Consider the following 15187-nt stretch of genomic DNA (forward strand, 5'->3'; position numbering starts at 1 on the left):
CCAGTGCAGACTGGATTTAAGGCTAATCCTGCTGTATGAACCTAGCCAACTAAGATTTATGTCATAAATGATTTTTAGGTAAATCACAGGTAGCATAATGTGAATTCAGTTAATACATCTGCTGTCAAAGAAGGATTTTAGATGAAATATCAATGCTGATGAAAATGAAGAAGTTTACAGGATTATAAATCTACATATCTATGTATCTATGTATCTACAGTATATACTCTATTTGCTTTGTTGGGCCTTATAAGATTAAAATGCTTCCTTGTATAAAAGCAAGTATATTATCCATACAAAAACTAGCAGGTTAAAAAAAAGTTATGTTCATGTCAATCTTGCTTTCTTATCCAGAATATCCTAGATAACTATGTGAAAGGTATGTACCTCAAAGCATTCACTTTTATGAAATTGCAATTTCAACTAGAACAACTTTGGCATTTTAGTAGGAGGAAATAAGTATAGAAATCTTACCACGAAAGCTGGGGTGGAAAGAGCCATGATGTCCCAAGTGCCATTTCCCTATAAAGTGGTGTGGAACAGAAAAGTATCAGTACCAAAAATGTGTCAATGCAAAATAGTGACCATGAAAAAAAAAAATATTGGCTACTTTAGCTCTGGGCAATTAGCTGAGGAAGTGAGGACAGGACCAAATTCACAAACCACGTTATCCTGACTCATCAGAATCACTGAGTCTAGCTAATATTAAAAAACAAGTTCTGTTTTATGATAAAATTTGTGATAAAAAAGCCAGTTTTAGTCTAATGGTTAAGGCAACAGACTACAAAGCCAGTGACTATGAGTTCAAGTCTCACCTTAGTCATGAAAGCTAGCTTGGGTGACTTTGGGCCAGTCATCTTTTTTCTCAGCCCAACCCACGTCACAGGGTTGTTGTTGCGGGGGAAATACGAAGAAGAAGGTGTGTGGATATGTTTGCCACTTTGAGATACTTGCAAAAGCAATAAAGGCAGGATAAATAAATAAAATTGCATAAGAACTTTGTGCTAAGGAATCCCAATCAGAAAATATCCAGCCATTATCCTTTCCTATCATAAACACAGGAGAAAAACACCCCCATTCTCAGCATAAAACCAAATGATTCATTTTCATTACATCTTGAAATACTCCACCAATTTGCAACCTAGGAAAAGTCTATCTTTCTCTCTCAGCACCCAAATGTTCTGAATCCAGTGAGTTTCCAGGATCCCAAATGCTTATGCAATAAAGTGGAGTCTTAAGGCCAGTTTGCATATAGTATGAGAAAGGTACCTCATCTTCTGTTGTGAATAGTGTCAAATGGCTTACAAAAATATGTAAACTAACCCATAATTAAAAGGGCAAGGTAAACCAGCAACAAAGAGAAAGCAGAAAATAGAACAAATCTTTAAAAAGCTTACATTTATTGGGAGAGGAACCTTATCGGGGAGGAAACCTTAGAGGCAAATATTTGTATTGCCAAATACAAAGATTTCTGAGACAGTGATAGCAAACTATGTTTGGAAGAAAATCTACTAGGAATTGTCCTATCCACTGAGAAGATGCAGTATGCAAAGAATTTAGCAATGCTGCTGGGTTTCCTGGCTATCTCAGTGAGTCTTTGGGCACGCCGCCCCTGCCTAACCAGAATACTTTGGGATACACTTCGCAATCAAAGGGCTGGTGCTTCTTTGAGAATTAGACCTAGATGATGTAAAAAAAACCAACACAACATGCATTTCCCAAGATGACTTCCGCTGCAAAGATATTTTATAGTATGGGAAATATTACCTAATTACCTGGGGAAATTCTGGCCTTCTGTGCAGATTTCCAACTGAAATAGCTTACTGGTATTATCTCTTTTCCAGTAATTAATCAAATCTTCATTTTGATCATAGACTAGCATATATCCAGCTATAAACAGAAAGAAATTTAAGTTTATTTTCTGGGCTAGTTTAAATTACCTATCATAGCGGTGAGGTAACCAGCTTCTTTCAGAACTTCTGCCAATATCGTCTCGTTCAATGGAAGGCCTGCCACTGAAGACACAGCAAAATTATGTGTGACGCCATTACGAAGGCCAAGACGTCCTGTAAGCAGAGAGGCACGTGATGGGGAACAGGTAGATGCAGCTGAATGAAAATCTACAAATCTAGAAAAAGGGGGGAAAGGTTCCTATTATTTTTCATTTATCCTTTCATTTTGAAACAAAATATTCTTGAGTTGGTTTATGGCCAAGTATCTAACTGTAGTTAGAGGCCCAGCTGTCCAAAGCTACTTGGTTAATGTGGTGTGACATTGAATTATGTGCTTTTTTTTATCCTTATCCTCATGCACACTGTGTACTTTTGCATCTATGGATCTGGAGCACTGTTATTGCTTTCATGAAATTCCTATTGACTTACACGAGCATTAAGCTTGCAATTTTTATGTCATGTGTTGTCTTTAAGGCTGAAGTAGACTTCTGCCACACTGCACCACACAGAATGCATGCGTCTGGGTCAGCTAATTTTAATGTTTCTTGTGTGACCATGTTTTGTCTTCCCCGACCTCCCAGTAGGAAGGAACCAACCAGCATGCAGGGAAGGGTGCACATCTCCACACAGCACACAGTTGGGGTTCAGGAGGTGTTTGCGTTAGCCCCTCTGCAGCCTTCACTTTCCCATCAACCGTTTTGTAGCATAAGTATGCAGTGATGGGTACGGGCAGTTGCGGGCAACTCTAAATCTGCCTTTAGGGAAAAGGGAAAGTGCCCAGATAATTCAAATGTATACAGACAACAATCATTATTTCAGAATCAGTGCAAATGAGACATGCACAGCGTGTTTGCTAACTTGACTTCTCAAGGTTGCTAATCTCCAAGGGAAAATCAGTTCTGAGCTTTTCCTGGGGGACAAAACTGCCAAGGAGGTGACATTTTCAGTCAGTCTGGCAGTATCCAAATCTTTCTAAAAACCCGTTCTCTAAAAGCATGCTGCTTCATGCGACTAACGATTTTTGAAGTATCTCCTATTACAGATTTTGGGGTGTAGAATGTTCAAACTAAATTTTTGGGCTATGGAAACTTAGGAATGGAGATGTGGTTATTAGAGTAGTTAAAGGGTAATTTATTCCATCTGATGACATCAAAGGCCAGAAGGTTCAAAGTACAGGACAAACATTCTTGAGAACGGCCTCATATAACGGCTTCATATAAAAAGTCATCAGGCTTTTTTTTCAAGTTGAAAGTTATCCTGTACAGCAACATTTTACTTTAAAGAGGGAAATGTCAGTTAATCCAAATTTTTAAAATCTCAAGAGATCACAATATAATCTAATTATTTTTTTTCCCCATGCAGGATTAAGGAAAGCTATATACAGAAAAAAAAAACTGTCATGTGTCTGAGCTTTTTAAAAAAACAACAAAAAAAACTAGCTTTGACCATAAAAAATGGAGCAAAAAATGCATACCACGAATTAGCTATGCTAATAATTCTGTCCACAACAATCATTTTTCTAGTCCAGTATCTTCAAGTACTATACCAAACCGGTTCTCCTAAGATCCTGGTGACTATTTGGACAAGTCCATACAGGCAATGGGGCGGATGTTCTATCAGACAGGCATCATGAAAGAAAAAGCAGATCTCCTAGGGCCTACCAAATGTAGATCCCTAGCTGATGATACTCACAGCACACCGTCTTTGCCAGATCAAGTGGTGTGGGTTGAAATAACCTGGGAGATGAGATCACTCAGATAGCCTGATCCCATGCCACAAACGGCTTTATTATCCTAAGTATATTAATTTTCTTGGTATTTTTGGAAGTAGGTTGCCATTGCATTCTTTTTCTTAGGGCTGAGAAAGAGCGACTAGACCAGTTTTCCCTAGCTGGCACCTCAGTAGGGTTGAACTTAAGTCTCCTGATTTCTGGGCTAGTGCCTTTACCACTGAACCAACTGTCCCTTAAGGTGTACATTCTCCAAATGAAACAATCTACATTACGACTTAGCCATTGTATTTACTGAAATAATTCATAACAACTGACAATCTTAAACCTTTATAAGAGAAGTATCTAGTATTTATATTCTCTTTGCAGTTATCAGCAGAATCCTATTGACTGGATCCCACAACTCATTTGTCATGGGCATATTTTAAAACTCCTGTTGTGCATAAAATAAAGCTGAAACCATTCATGAGAAAAATTAGCAATAACTTGTTGCAAAGAAAAAAAACCCTGAAAAATAAATGCAATAGGAAAGCAATCAATACAACTATCTGGATGGACTTGGATGATGTCTTGGATAGATTATTGTCTGATGGGAGATGGTGAGGGAATCTGTTATCAGCAGATTTTTGGAATCTCATTAATTACATTGAAAGGGTAAAAGCATTTGACCAAACAATAATAAGCATCTCATTCTTTCAGTAAGATTAATACAAAGTAAGAGAACAGCAGTGAACTCAGAAATCTCTGGTTCAACTATTACTTCATAATTGGGGCCTTTAATAAATCCACTTATTTTTTGCATTTACTTTCTTCACAATCTTGAGATTGGGAGGTACAGTACCAGATCAATACAGACATAACAGTTCTGTCTGGGGTGGAAACCAGCAGCTCCAAATGCATCAGCTTTATTCCCATAATGAGTATTGTATGTGTATACTCTTTTTCCTACCAGAGGAGTTGACCAGATTAGGGAGAGGAAACGGGAAGAGAAAGAGGCTGAGGTGACTTGAGATAATCATGTAGGAACTGAGGTACCTCTTGCCATGAATGTGGATTAATTGCAGAGATTAATACCAAGATTAAAAAATTAGACCATCAATCAAGAAGCAAACAATCCCCCAATCAAGGAACTGCCAAACAAGCCAACAGTAAAAACAGCCTAATCGACGAACCACTAAGACCACTCCCATCAATACTGACAAGGCAAGCTATTAGGGTATAAAAAGGGCGTTGGTACTTACCTGACACGCCTGTTCTCTTTGAGCTGTGAAGAGCATCCAGTAGTGGGAGATGCTCCAGTCTCTGCTTGTCTAGGCTGGGCTTAATTTGTGGAACGCTCCGCGTCCTCCACGGGACTCCTCCCCAGCTTTCCCCAGTTTTGGCGAAGATGAGAGAAATAACCACCCTTGTTCTCAATGCCCTAACAATTCGTTGGCCGAAACAGGACCCCACCAGACGGGGAAAAAATAGGGTGGGGCTGGATGCTCTTCACAGCTCAAAGAGAACGGGTGTGTCAGGTAAGTACCAACGCCCTTTCTCCCATGAGCTGTTCAGAACATCTAGTAGTGGGACATACCAAAGCCTGTCCTGTCCTATGGGAGGGACCCCGTCTGGCTTGGACTCCCCTCCTGGTCCCTGTGGACCTGCCAAAGGAGGCCTCAGCGGATGCAAACACATCTATTTTATAACGCCTAATGAAGGGCGATGGAGAGGCCCAGGTTGCGGCTCAACAAATTTCAGTTATTGGTGCCTGCGTGGCCCACACTGCCGATGTTGCGGCGCTCCTTGTTGAATGAGCTGTTATGCCCCTGGGCACCTGTAGTGATCGAGTCTGATATGTTTTCGCTATCGTGGCCCGTAGCCAACGGCCTATTGTGGAAGATGAGGCCTTGCACCCCTGAGCGTTGCACTGAAATGATGCAAATAAGACTTCCGTTTTTCCGCTATTGCTGATGTAGAGAAAGGCAATGCGGAATCACAATGGTAGGGGGTAAAACAAGCAGATGTGGGGTGGGCTCGGAGCAATGCCGAAGCTGCTCGCCACTTCGGGGCGCGAAATCGTGCTGCTCGAAAATGCAAATGATCTCTGATGACCAGATGGAGAGAGCTAACGTTGGGAGATTGTAATGTGATTTGAAAGCTAAAAGCCTGAAAAAACAAACTGGACTATATCCAAACCTGTTGAGTAATACTCCTGCTTCAGCCAAGGGAGAACAAAAAGCACTGCCTATCCTCAATGAGGCTGAGCCAAAACTGGAGAACGCTGGGGAGGAGTCCCGTGGAGGAGGAGGAGCATTCCACAAATTAAGCGCAGCCTAAACAAGCAGAGACTGGAGCACCTCTCACTACTGGATGCTCTGAACAGCTCATGGGAGAATGAGAGCAACCCCCTATTAGCACTGATAATGTTACCTAGTTTGGTAATGAAACGTCTGCAAGAAAACAATCAAGCTCACAGAGCACTAAGGAACTGACAGTTCAACCCTATAAATGTTCTCTTCAATTGATATGGTTTGGTGTGGTGTGCTAGTGTGGACAGGTTACTATGAGTTTGAAATATGGTACAGAACTGAAATAGGCTATTTGAATTCTATGCTGCTATGACCGATCAAAATAGAAAAATAAACAAAATAATGCAAGAGCAGGCAGGTCTCAGGTCTCAACATATATACTGCTTTCATATAGTTCTGCAAAATCAAGAGTCGTGGTGGCGCAGTGGTTACAATGCCGTATTGCAGGCTAACTCTGCCCACAGCCTGGAGTTCAATCCTGAAAGGTTCAAGGTTGACTCAACCTTCCATCCTCCTTCTGAGGTCACTAAAAAGAAGGACCCAGATGGATACAGTTGGGAGCTGTATACTGACATTGTAAACTGCACAGAGTGTGCTGTAAAGCTTTGTGGGTTGGCATATAAATCTAAGTGCTATTGATATTCTGTAGAAACAAGAGAAAAATCGACACATGCTTAGGCTATATTAAAGGAAAACGAGCTACAACTTGTAGAAAAAGGCTGACTGGCTGCTCTCGAAGATTTGCGTAAATGCCAAAATGGTATGAAGCAAATACATTCAAGACAGGCAACACATGAGAAACATGTTTACACTAAGCAAACACAAGTCCCAATCACTAGAGCTATCTCAACCCCTTGTTTGACCATTTGCCTGAGGAGGTTTTAAATAGCCAGAATTGACGTCTTTAGAGAAGCAATAAATTCTTCGTACATCCTATAAAACAATTATTCATTAAAAGGGAGCATCTTTGAATTGAATCATGTCACACAATTAGCATTTGTAGTTGTAGTAGAAATGGTCCAAACTTGTCTCCCGGTTTTGGAGAAATACACATTATTAAGCAAGTAACAATTTTAAAGACTGAGCATTTGCAGAGAGTGGGTGGAAGGGGAAATGTGCCACTTGTGACAGTAAAATATTGGAAATGGCTCTTTAACTCTTCCAAATTCTACTGCTAAAGCAACCCAGAGATGTTGAGAGTTGGGCAGCATACAGATAACAGATAATCAGAATTGGAAGGGACCTTGTAGGTTATCTAGTCCAACCCCCTGCCCAAGCGGGGGACCCTACACAATTTCTGACAAATGGCAGTCCAATCTCTTCTTGAAAGTCTCAAGTGATGGTGCTCCCACAACTTCTGAGGGCAACTTCTGTTCCATTGGTTGATTGTTCTCACTGTCAGAAAGTTTCTCCTTATTTCCAGGTTAAATCTCCCCTTGTTCAGTTTCCATCCATTATTCCTTGTCTGGCCTACAGGCGTTTTAGAAAATAGCTTGACCCCTTCCTCCCTGTGGCAGCCCCTCAAATATTGGAAGACCGCTATCATGTCCCCCCTGGTCCTTTTCTTTACTAGACTAGCCAAGCCCAGTTCCTGCAACCGTTTGTTGTATGTTTTAGCCTCCAGTCCCCTCATCATCCTGGTTGCTCTTCTCTGTAGTTTTTCTAGAGTCTCAACATCTTTTTTTATAATGTGGTGACCAAAATTGGATGCAGTATTCTAGGTGTGGTCTTACTAAGGCTTTATAGAGTGGTATTAGTACTTCCCTTGATCTTGACTGTATCACTCTGTTAATACAACTTACGATTGCATTAGCTTTTTTGGCTGCTGCTGCACACTGCTGGCTCATATTTAGCTGGTTGTCCACTAAGACTCCAAGATCCCTCTCACAGTTACTGCGATTGAGCCTGCTTTCACCCAGTCTGTATGTGTACTTTTGGTTTTTCTTGCCTAAGTGTAGGACTTTACTTTTCTCTACATTGAATTTCATTTGGTTAGATACGGTCCAGTGTTCTAGTCTGTCAAGATCCATCTGGATCTTGAGCCTATCTTCTTGGGTGCTAGCTATTCCTGCCAGCTTATTATCATCTGCAAATTTGGTACGTTCCCCTTCTATTCCCTCATCTAAGTCGTCAATGAAGATGTTGAAGAGTACTGGGCCTAAGATGGAACCTTGTGGCACCCCACTGCTTACTTCCCTCCATGTAGACTTAGACCCATTAAGGACTACTCGTTGAGTACGGTTTGCCAGCCAGATGCAAGTCCATTTAGTGGGGATGCTATCTTTTCCACTTTTTTCTAGCTTACTAAGAAGTAGGTTGTGGTCTACTTTGTTGAATGCCTTGCTGAAATCTAAATATATTATGTCCACAATATTTTGCAGGTCTACTAATTTAGTCACTTTATTGAAGAATGAAATAAGATTGGTTTGGCATGATCTGTTCTTACAAGTTTAGATTATGATGATAATGATGATGATGACAATGATGATGATAATGATGATGACTTCAGTGTATTTACTCCAAATGAATATGACCTTGAATTTCACACTATCATTTTACAAAAAATAGAGTAGACAGTGAGGGGGAAAAAAGTAGATAGGAATGGAAAAAATATGTAAACCCTGATGAAAAATCTATGCAGTGCCTTTCTTGGGCACTGATTAACCTAGGACTGCCATCTTTTGATGAAACCAATTATGAACATTCCCCATCTCACTACCAATAAGTATAAGCGTATAATAATATTTGTGTGTGTATTTTATTATGGATATTTATTCATATTTCATGTTTCTAGACCATTCATCTTCCTCAAGGAAGATGATGGACTTTTCACAGAAAGTGAAAAATTCTAGAAAACCCTCTCTAGATGTCTGAACAGATTAGTCCATTCAATTCTGTTGAGGTGGTACCAGACGTATCTTGATACTATGCCATGTAAGCTTTATCAGAAGCAACTTAATGTCTTTTAAAGTTGGTGTTATTTGGCAACAGCTGGACTGATCTGGCAGCTGTGTAGCCACCATATCCTGGAATTACTACAGTTTCTCACTCCCCTCCAAAGGAACTTTCAGGTCTTGTAGTAGTGCAAATGAGCTATGATCAATTTGTAAATAACCTTCACCTGAGTCCCTCAAGGTCCTATATTTATTGAAAACAATTTATCTCCCATTTGCATTTAAAAGCTGGCTGTTTTACAACATTTTGGGGGATTGACAAGGTATTAAATATAAGTGGGATTAATCTTGTTAGTATTATTTTTTGGATACTCGATGGCTCAGAAACGAATGCTTAGTGTGTTCTGGCATTTAGGTTTTCTTATTCAATTCTTTTTTACTTTATTTTATATTATATTTATTTTATATTTTATATCATTCTTTTGGCATTAAGGAGCATATAAATTTCAGAAATAAATAAACCAAGTTTATTGAAAATAACCCTGATATACCTTCAAAAGCACATCTTTCTACTGAGATTGGCCCAACCATTTCAATCATGCCACAAGAAGCAATGGGTTTTCTCCCATTTAGGTGGGCGAAGCCCTGAGCCATTTTCATGAAGGTCATGAAGGTGGGCGAAGCCCTGAGCCATTTTTTCCCACCATTGGGTTGGCTCTCTGGAATGGTCTCCTGTGGGAATTGTGTTTGGCCCTAATTCTAGTTGCTTTCTGGAGATTGCTGAAAACAGTTTCAATCTCATTTCTCACAACATTTCTCCAATCTCATGAATCTTCAGAGGAGGCCGATACAACATGCTGTCTGGAATGTGCCTATATTTTTAATTTAAGTTTTATGAATCTTCCATATTTATTGTAACCCTCTCATTTTGATATACTGTATGATATAAAGTATGCTTTTGATTGTGTACAATGTAAATGTCATAAACCAATAAGCAAACAAAAATGCACAACTATAGGCACAATCCAATAATCCTATAGCATTTAAACAATTGACTATACTCTCTAAATACATGGTAAATAAATGTGAATGATAGAGAATAGTTTGAAACTCACCTCATTCCTTCCTCAGCTATCTTATCCAAATTAGGTGTGCCTTTTTTTAGGTCCCAGTTGGCTCCAAAATCTCCCCATCCTACATCGTCTGCCAAAATTATTATGAAATTTGGTTTCTTGTAAATTGTTCTTTCCCATTTAAAAAAAAGGCTGGGATGGTTGTAAAGAAGCCCAGCAAAACAGCTGACCAAGACCAACACCAGTGCTTTAAGAGGCAGAATATCCATGGCATCAGGAGGGCTGTTCTAGGAGACATCCCATGAACATTAAAAATATCCAACTGTAAATGTTCCCTGGGTGTTATTTTCTTCACAGTGGGTATTTCAGATCAACTGCAAGATTCATTAAATTCTGCAGAAAAGAAAATTAGAAGGAGGTATTAAGAAAAACACACATACAAGGCTTGCAGGTAGAAGTATAACATGTTGCTTACTTGCTTTACTCAAACAGAGACTCTGAATTTAAGATGATTCTTTAAGAAAAAATAGATTAAAAAGCCTACGAACACAAAGGCAACATGCTTTTCATTGTCTGCTTGGTATCCTGTTGATTTTTTAACACCAGCTAAAACCAGTTCTAAAGATTTGTTCCTCACCCACTCATTGCCCATTTTATTACATTATAAGAGTGCATTATATCCATACACCCAAACCATACATATACGAATGGGGTCAGGAGATAGATAGGTAGATAGATAGGTAGATAGGGAGAGAGACAGACAGACAGACGGACAGACTTCTAGTAATTAATTGCTTTCAAAAATATAACCACTGAAAAGTTAATTGTTTCACTTACTAATGACTCACAGAAAAACACACCAATATTCACACACTTTCACATAGATCCCTTTCCAACAGAAACTGCCAAAAATAATAAATAATTTCAAGAAGGGGGAAAGGCAGCTACACAGGAAAGGAAAAAAGGAAGAAAGGACCATGCTCAGAAGTTACAAAAAGAGTTAAATTCACCAAGTAAACAACACCTGCCAAGGTGCAGTTAATCTTCAAAGTCATCAAAGATCTACCTATGTTTTTATCTATTCTAATTATCTTGCTTTCAACAGTTACTTCTTATCAGTATATTTCCATACACAATTATTTGGGGTGGGGGGAAATCTCCTAGGGCCATGATAGTGAACCTATGGCACGGGTGCCACAAGTGGCATGCAGTCATTTGTGCTGTCACACGAGACACAAACTTACCTCACTGCGCATGCGTGCGCCTCACAGCTGATTTTTTTTCCGGTTGGTTTCAGGCCTTTTTCGGCCTCCCAGAGGCTTGGAAAAAGCCTCTGCAAGGCTTTTCAGTCTGAATTATAGGCCTGTTTCATCACTTCCTGTAATACTGGAAGTGACGAAACAGGTCTATAATTCGGCCTGAAAAATATAAACCTTGCAGAGGCTTTTCCTAAGCTTCTGGGAGGCTGAAAAAGGCCTCAAACCAGCCAAAAAATCAGCTGTGAGATGCAGTGCAGGTAAGGGGGTGGCGGGAGGGGGAGATTGAGCATGCATGTACAGGGGGCATGGGGTGCGGGGGCACACATTGCATTCTGGGTGCTGGCACGCAAGTGCGTGTGCGCTGGTGCACACACAATTTTTGGCACAGGAGCCCAAAAAGGTTAGCCACCACTGTCCTAGGGAAAGCAGCCATATTGGTCAGAGCAAATTATGCCATGACATTGTACTCATAGAGGCAAGCTCTTGAAAGTCACATAGTCATGGAAAGAAAACCAAAAGACTTTACCATAAGCCTGCATACTATCATAAGAACTTTAGGCCCTTATTTGCAGTAACTCCAAATCCAACAATTTAATCAAATTCTAATCTAAACCAGTGTTTGAAGATTCTTTAGATGTCCACTTTCAGACCAAGTCATACTTAAAGCCAGTTTGAATCAATGATTTGTACAGCAGCCCATCTCACCCTAAGTGATTCTGGGTGGCATTCAACAATTGAATAAAAAAAATATATATATAAAAATATATAAAAAATAAGATAAAAAATATAGAAATCTACATTAAACAAAATAAGTAGTGTAAAAAAAACAAGTATACAAACCCTTAGGCGAAGAGGATAAAAATGGCCAGCTCAACAATGAAACCAGCTAAACAAATCTCGAACTCCTTGGGAGTTCCAGGCCCAACGACATAATCAGCGTTTGATGACTCTTAAGTCGAAAAGGATGGAGATCATCTAATTTGGGGGATAAAGATGACCACGATAAAGAAGGCGCTTCCCCGGCACCTACCAAATGCAGATCCCTAACTGATGGTACCTAGACCATGACTTCTGTGTCAGTTCTAAAGGGGCAGGCTGGGAATAATCGGGGAGAGAGATGATCCCTCCAGATAGGCTGATCCCATGAAGGACTTTATTATCCTAAGCATATATATCAAAATGTCTTTAAAACCAAAACTCAAGTTCCCTTCATTAGAAGGGACTAATGAATTATTAGAAAAGAAAAGTTGACTTCCATGCCTTAAATTAACTACTTCCTGTAGTAGGAGTACAATGTATTTACTGTAGCCCAGAACTCTGCTATCTACCACGGGCAAATCTAACCATAGCAACTTTTCTTCCAAATCACAACCTGTATTAGTTACAGTTCCGTTGCAGTTATTCCAGCTGTATGAATGAACTGTCGTGTCTGAATTCGCCTCCACCCTTACTAGGATTAAAGCTTATTGAAAAAACAATTTATGTTTAGTCCTCAAAATGATAAATGTTATGACATGTAAAGTATAGCTGATATAGGAATCGTTGCAAGAAGCATAAGGGCAAGCCTAAAACAAACGTAAGGATTTTAAGTACAAAAGTTAATATATAATTTGAAAATGCAGATGTATCTAAAAGCATGAACGAAATTTAATTTTAACAGGACACAGACTACATGCAAACATTCAGACATCTTTCTGGCTGCTACCAGAAGCTACTCTTTTCACACTGCAGGTGGTCCTTGAGTTACGACCATAATTGAGCCCAAAATTTATGCCGCTAAGTGAAACATTTCCTAAGGGAGCTTTGCCCCATTTTACAACAGTTGTTAAATGACTCGTTGCATTTGTTAAGTTAGCAACATGATTGTTAAGTGAATCTGGATTTCCTCCTTGACTGCTTGTCAGAAGGTCGCAAAAGCTGATCACATGACACCAGGACACTGCAACAGTCATAAATTAGAGTCAGTTGCCAAGCATCTTAATTTTGATCATGTGACCATGGAGATGCTGCAATGGTTGTAAGCTCAATTGTGACTGTACATCATGGACTTCCTGTACTAGGGACATACATGAGGCCCTTAAAGTCCCAGTAGCAGCACCAGATCTATGCCTGAAATGTAATAATACTATTTTTTCCCTGCTTTAGAACTTCCCACATCAGCATTCATCAGTTCCATCAGGTCTGCAGGAAGAGTACATCCCAAAGAAATAGCTGGCGTATCTGAAACAGTAGTAGCTGTACCTGGCCAGATGTTTCTAACCAGTTCACCTTCGCCAGAGAAGGCCTTTATTCACATTTTAAAAGCTCACCCTCCCACCATAATACAGAAATCAATCAGTGGTAAACACTGTCTGCAGATCGATCACTCTTGACAGCTTGCACACAGTTGTACCCAGCCTTTATTAACTAAGTTAATAAATCAGAGTTCAGTTTTATGAAACGCCAACAGCCTGATCCGTTGAGAACTGGACAAAACCTACTTAATTTCCATAGAGGAAAGCTCCTTGTACATCACCATCAGTCCAGTCAGGAACAGTGAGAATGTTATCAGAGGATGACACTTGAAAAGGAGGTGGGGGGAGCCGGTTGGAATATCAAAGACAGAGAGGCACTGTGAGCATCAGCGGTCAGAGGTGGGTGGAACAGGCCAGCTGAGTCCAGCTAAGACCAGTATTATGACAGATGGTTCCAGCTGAGTATCAAAGACCTTGGGGAAAGAATGTGCAGCTGAAGATACAAATTCGGTCAGTCAGTCAACAAAAGAAAGAAGGGGTAAGAATGACCTAATTAAACAAAGGGCACGAGTAAAGGGGTGGGATAAACCAAACAAAACTCAGTCCTGAGACAGCAAAGAGAAAAGGGGATTTGAAAAATTAAAACATTCGGTGGGCAAGGCAAGAATTCAGGAGTTGGCCCTGCTCAGATTAATTCCCTAGCAAAGGTAAGGCTTAACGAGTAAATGAATATAAGCTTTGGTGGAATTACTGAGGTTAATTAAAGGTCTAAGTGTCATCCAAGATTTCATTTTTCATCTTCTTTTTTCCAGGAAGCACCTACATAAAATATGGTTGGTAATACTATCCTGACTGCAAAAATGGAGTAAAGAGGAAGAAGTTACAAACACAATGGGGGGGGAGGGAGAGAGAGAAGGAAATGAAGGAAAGATGACAAGTATCATCTGGAATACAGGTAGTCCTTGACTTACAACTACAACTGAGCCCCAAATTTCTGTTGCTAAGCAAAAAAAAACCTTGAATTTTGATCCATTTTACAACCTTTCTTACCATAGTTGCTAAGTGAATCACTGCAGTTAAGTTAGTAACATGGTTGTTAAGTGAATCTAGATTCCCCATTGATTTTGCTCATCAAAAGGTTGCCAGTTGATCACATGATCCCAGGACACTGCAATTGTGGGGTGGGTGGGGGTATATCCCAATTGCTAAGCATGCAAATTTTGATTAGGTGACCAGTGTATGCTGCAGTGGTAAGTGAAAAATCGTCATCTTTTTTTTCCCCCAGTGCCATTGTAACTTCAAATGGTCTCTAAATGAATGGTTGCAAGTCGAGGACTACCGCTATTCCAGATGTGTTGTTGGACTGCCAAGTGGAGAGGCTGCACAACTTCACTTATATTCAGGTGCTATGCCTTACCATATCAGAACTGAAGAGGTAGTGTAGTGGTAAAGAAACTGCTAGGTGCATGGAAAAGTTTACAAGATCATCTACAGCAGCCATTCCCAACCTTTCCGGCTCTGATGGACTAGCAATGGCGGGGATAGCAAGGGGGAAGAGATGGTTTTGTGCATGCACCCACCACTTACACCAATGGAGCTTCATGTGCTTGCCCGCTACTTCTGTGGCCTGCTTCCTAATAGGCCAGGGGTCCCCAAACTTGGCAACTTTAAGACTTGTGGGCTTCAACTCCCAGAATTCCTCAGCCAGCATAGCTCACTGAGGAATTCTGGGAGTTCATAAGTTTAAAGTTGCCA

General features: G+C 40.1%; 1 protein-coding gene across 10 annotated transcripts in view; it reads right to left on the reverse strand.

The window, feature by feature from the left end:
- The window catches only part of ARSG (arylsulfatase G), a 104430-nt gene that overhangs the window by 50499 nt on the left and 38744 nt on the right, over positions 1-15187 (reverse strand). For 8 of the 10 annotated variants that reach the window (XM_087925040.1, XM_026711196.2, XM_087925036.1 and 5 more), the window contains 3 exons: positions 9982-10332; positions 1941-2128; positions 475-522 (listed from right to left, as the gene is read on the reverse strand). In XM_087925040.1, coding sequence (XP_087781166.1) covers positions 475-522; positions 1941-2128; positions 9982-10208 — 463 coding nt within the window. In that variant the 5' untranslated portion in view covers positions 10209-10332. The remainder of the gene's footprint in view (positions 1-474; positions 523-1940; positions 2129-9981; positions 10333-15187) is intronic. The other 2 variants (XM_087925044.1, XM_087925045.1) reach the window with 1 other exon arrangement.

Source organism: Pseudonaja textilis, chromosome 2, assembly GCF_049901715.1.
Source record: "Pseudonaja textilis isolate UNSWEBS1 chromosome 2, rPseTex1.2, whole genome shotgun sequence".
NCBI lineage: Eukaryota > Metazoa > Chordata > Lepidosauria > Squamata > Elapidae > Pseudonaja > Pseudonaja textilis.